The 4,623-nt window shown below is 37.9% G+C and overlaps 1 protein-coding gene across 1 annotated transcript; it reads right to left on the bottom strand.

The window, feature by feature from the left end:
• Positions 1–1,200: 1,200 nt before the first annotated feature.
• On the bottom strand, positions 1,201–4,085 carry LOC108678812 (zinc finger protein 628). Its single transcript, XM_018167296.2, has 2 exons — positions 3,719–4,085; positions 1,201–2,619 (listed from the first exon to the last, which is right to left on the bottom strand). Exons 1-2 carry the CDS (start codon positions 3,810–3,812, stop codon positions 1,538–1,540), a joined length of 1,176 nt encoding a protein of 391 aa, XP_018022785.1. The 5' UTR covers positions 3,813–4,085; the 3' UTR covers positions 1,201–1,537.
• Between the last annotated feature and the right edge of the window lie 538 nt (positions 4,086–4,623).

Raw genomic sequence — 4,623 nt, 5'->3', positions numbered from 1 at the left:
ATCGTAGCAAAGGTTTTTGTGCATTACCTGCTCACGTTATATTTTTATATTTTTCTACATTGGTGAACTTTACAATCTCTCACGCAATAATCACAAGAAAATGACTAACATGATTCATTTCAAGTAAACCTCAGCTAGGTCCGCAGTTGATCGGAAACAGAGTTTGTGGGCCCAAGTGGCAGCAAAAGCCCCGGATGTCTCGACTGTTCCCGTACAAAGCTGTGTCGTGTGAAATGCCTGAGCGCCGTACTGCCGGAGTCTCAGGTTCGTGGGCTGACATATCGACTTGTAAACAACATGCGTCGGAAGCATCGTCAACTTCATTGATATGAGTTGGAATGTTGAATATTATTTTTCATCGAATTAATAATTTCGCGATCAGGCATATCGGGGAATTTTAGTACGTGGGTAAACAACAACATTCCTTAAAACTCATACCATTTAACCATTTAACGCAACGTTAAATTATTTGTTATGTTCAGCTCATGTCGTTCGTTCATGATAGTTCTTTGAGTTGAGCAAATTATCCTTATTATTTGCATACGCGTTGGTTTGGTTTTCGTGGAAAGGTAGCTCAGTTCATTTAGTTTCGGATATTGTTGGTATAATGGTATCGAGCCCAAGATAAAATATTTTAAGATTTTACAGCAGTGGGCGATGATTTAATCTTTTACACCGTTCGTGTTACGAGCAACATTAATTGTTCAGAAAATACTATTTAGACATTTTTAGCTGGCTTCTTGATGCAATCGAGAAGGCAGTTGGCTTTGGCAATTTATTGCTGACTCAAACTAAAATTGCTGGCATTAGCAATTTAATGCAATCAAAACGAAGATTTGTCTTGAAGTTTAGTGAACTACTTTAAGTTGAACGCAATTTACCTCTAAAGTCTCCGGGGTTATAGTTTTTCCATTGACAACTCATTTTAATTTTTCTAATTACAATGTTTAGATTGTGGACTCTTATCAACCATGCGGTTGATCTCAGAACAAAGAAAAGATAGTTATTGGATCTAGAGTTCAAGCTCGTTGAAAGAAACAAGTTGTTTCCGGATCAATTCTGTTGCCATATAAAACCTTTCAATTTTTCATAATAAAAAAATTATCATTGCCTAGGAAAATGCATTTATAGTGATTCATTGCAATTAATTACTGTATTCCTGTTTTATGAACAATAGGTGGACATTAATAGAAATGAAATTGTAAACATTTATTACAGAATTTATGTTTAATAAATTTAGAAATGCTCTTAACATTTAAATCACAGAATTTCGACTGAGATGTCATGGAAAAGAACATTATACGTGGTAACCATGACATTTGACATATGCGAAAATAGATAATTCTGTTGATACATACCAACAATATATGTATGTCTTCAATATTAAACAAAACGGATATGAATGAATTCAAGATGAATCAAACGGAAATGAACCGGAACCATAACACACGGCATTTACAAAATATTTACAGTTAAGAAATATACATTACGAAGAATTGATCAGAGTTCTAAGAATGCATGAAATAGTCCACGGAGATCAATTCATTAAATCTTCAATAGAAAAGCCTCGCTTCTTTTTCTTGGGGTTTTCTAATTTGTCGGCATCGGATAAGACTGGCATTGACAAAGGGCTGAACTCGGGCGGGGAAAAGTTAGCTGACACTGGCGAGGGAGACAATTGCGGGCATTTGCTGTACTCGTTTATTGACTTTGGCGGAGGATTGCCGGGAAAAATCGGTATGAGTGTGAGTCCTTTAGGCAATTGAGGAGTCTTCGGCAGAGATTGTTGGTTCAGAGGAGTTGCCTTGTTGGCCAGACTTTTAGACAGAGCCTGTAACTGAAAATTAGAAGGAAATATTGTAGCAGCTGGAAAGAAAGGGTTATTGATACCAGCAAGATTCTGCACGGGATTTAAAGTTCGTTTGTAACGATTAAGAAATTGGCTGGAATTATTGTCGTACAGTGGCATGGGCTGCTTATGAGGTACCTTGGCCATAGACGACGAAAGACTCATGCGGTCGGGACTGGTGCTGGGCACTGGTGATTTCGGGTATTTGTTCACATGTTGGGCTTTGTGCGTGTCCAACGTCCTGTTCTGACAAAAACCTTTACCACAAACTTCACATTTGAAAGGCTTTTCTTTACTGTGAATGTATCTGTGATCACGGAGGTGGTCCTGTCTTCTGAAGGCTTTGCCACAAATTTCACAAGGGAAAGGTCGCTCGTCCGTGTGCGTGCGTTCGTGAATTAGGAGGTTGTAGCTTTTGGTGAACTCGCGGGTGCAAAATTTACAAATGTGCCGCTTCTTTGGCCTGCAAATACGGCCTCCGGGACTGAGAAGCAATCGCGTCAAATCGGCATTCCAAGTAAAATTACGTCCATAATCGCCCATGAGGCTTGCAAGCCGAGGTTCCAGGCCATAAGAAGCGTGTTTTGCTGCAGTCAAAAATGACAGCGGAGGAAGAAGAGGAAGCAAAGGTCCCTTGGCCATCCACGGAGAAAAGGCTGAGGACATCGAAGTTCCTGAATGCGACTGACTCGATGAGGTTGAGTTTGGGATCATCCCTGGAAACACGACCCCACTGGAGCTCGTTGGGGTCGTCGGAGGTGTCAGCAATCCTGTTGAAAAAACAATATTCAGGTTTTATTGTTAGGTTTCGGAAATTCCGGTCAATTGTTACCACTATTATAAGGCATGGGGAAGTATTGGTGTGGTGGGGAAAAAACTTGCCACCGGACAGTGCATGGGAGAACTTTCGAGACGGTACAAAATCTCTTGTAAAAATATATCACGCTGTATACTGTCGAATATACGTGACGTGTTTAATTAGGCTTGGAAATGAATTGAAAGTATAATTGACAGCTTCAATAATTAAACTAACCCTTTTTTGGATCGACCTGGAAGAGTTTTTCAAATATTTTTGAAAATTATTTTCAACCTATTTAATTTGGAAACAATTTAAAGACCTCTTTGTAACTGAAACGATTGTAAAATGTTCTGCCCTTGAGGTTTCATTTAATTTGTAAAAGGTTTATTTCATATGCATTTTGTATATGCAAATAAACTGTTCGATTAAACTATTGACGATCATCGAATACTGAAACCCTTCACCCCAGGGCGGAATTCAAGTGCAAGGTAATATTCAAGGGGTAGTATATTACCGAGTGCAAAAATTGGGTCTAAATTTCTGACACTTGATTTCACTTCTATGTTTAGGTGATATTCTGAAACCGATCAACCATCGAGACTGAGTCGATCTTGCACAGTACTAACCGCCATATATAGAATTCCACCCTGCAGTGATTTCACCCACCAAAACCTTTTCGACTAGATTTTGCATGAGCAATATTTGGAGATATTCACGTACATAAACCACCAATTAACGTTCGTTTTGACGAGCCTGTTTACTTCAATAAACTAATAGTTGATCGGATAAAATGATTATCTATTTAGGCAAAAAATATCTTTCACTTAATTAACATAAATTTAAATGATCAAAAATCTGAACCACTGACACTATACAATCAGGCCTTTGCATGATTATTTCTGTGCAGCATGTTCTGATTTCTCTCGAGCTATTAATATATTAAAAATACAATGACACAAAACAAGAAAAACTTTCACAAATTACACATAAATTAAAGAATTGCTTCTCTAAGTTTACCCTTTATATTCACCAGCCAGCTGAAAACTCTCTTATAATAAACATCTACTTACCAGAATTATTCTCTTTTCCAGATTGTCTGTGGATGTCAGGCGAAGACCCAGAAGCATCATCCGAGTTCTCTGTATTCTGGTCTGGCGAATTCATCGTGAAGATCAAGCAAGCGATGCTTCTTTCCTTTGATGTGCTTTACTTGTGATTGGAAATTCAATGCACTTTGTTGTTCAATAATGTACTGGACAATCTATCTACATCATATCTTGAACTATTCAATGTGAAGTATTGTTTATTTTAATTGAAGGAAACTTGTCTGTTTTTTTCTGCACCAGACAAGAATCTCTTATGATAATTAGAATTTGAGAGCAGCGTGAAGCAAGATGCTGGGAAGCAATCGGCTGGCACCGTCGGAAAGGACGTGAATGAGAGACTGTACGGCCCAGCAACGTAGTGAGCAACCGCTCCGAGAACCCTTCATATGTGGGCGGGGCTTGTTGCCAGCCTTCACAAGACTAACTCTGCCTCTTGTGTACGTTCCTCATTTAAATTACATCATTAAGTGTATGTTTCTCATTTAAATTACGTTATTTATTGTAGGATTTTCTCTTAAATACGTTTAGTCATGAAATAGTGTACGTAATAGTGGAACATGAAATAGTGTACGTTTCAGTCTTAAATGACGTTTAATGGTGGATGCATTTCACTTGAAAACCTGGAATAGTGTCCGATTCCGTCTTAAATAACGTGAATAGTGTACGTTTCTCTCTTTAATAACATGAAATAATGAACCTACGATTTTCTCATACATAATATGAAATAGTGTACGTTTTTCTCTTGAATAGCGTGGATAGTGTACGTTTCTTTAATAAATCACATGAAATAAGTACGTTTTGTACTTGAGTAAGGGAAATAGTGTAAATTTTAGAGGGACTGCGTAAATTGCGGTTGAAAAAAAACAATG

This window comes from Hyalella azteca, unplaced genomic scaffold (genome assembly GCF_000764305.2).
Source record: "Hyalella azteca isolate HAZT.00-mixed unplaced genomic scaffold, Hazt_2.0.2 contig11277, whole genome shotgun sequence".
Taxonomy (NCBI): Eukaryota; Metazoa; Arthropoda; class Malacostraca; order Amphipoda; family Hyalellidae; genus Hyalella; species Hyalella azteca.
Note: the sequence above shows the minus strand (reverse complement) of the source record. Positions and strands in the feature narration are given on the sequence as shown.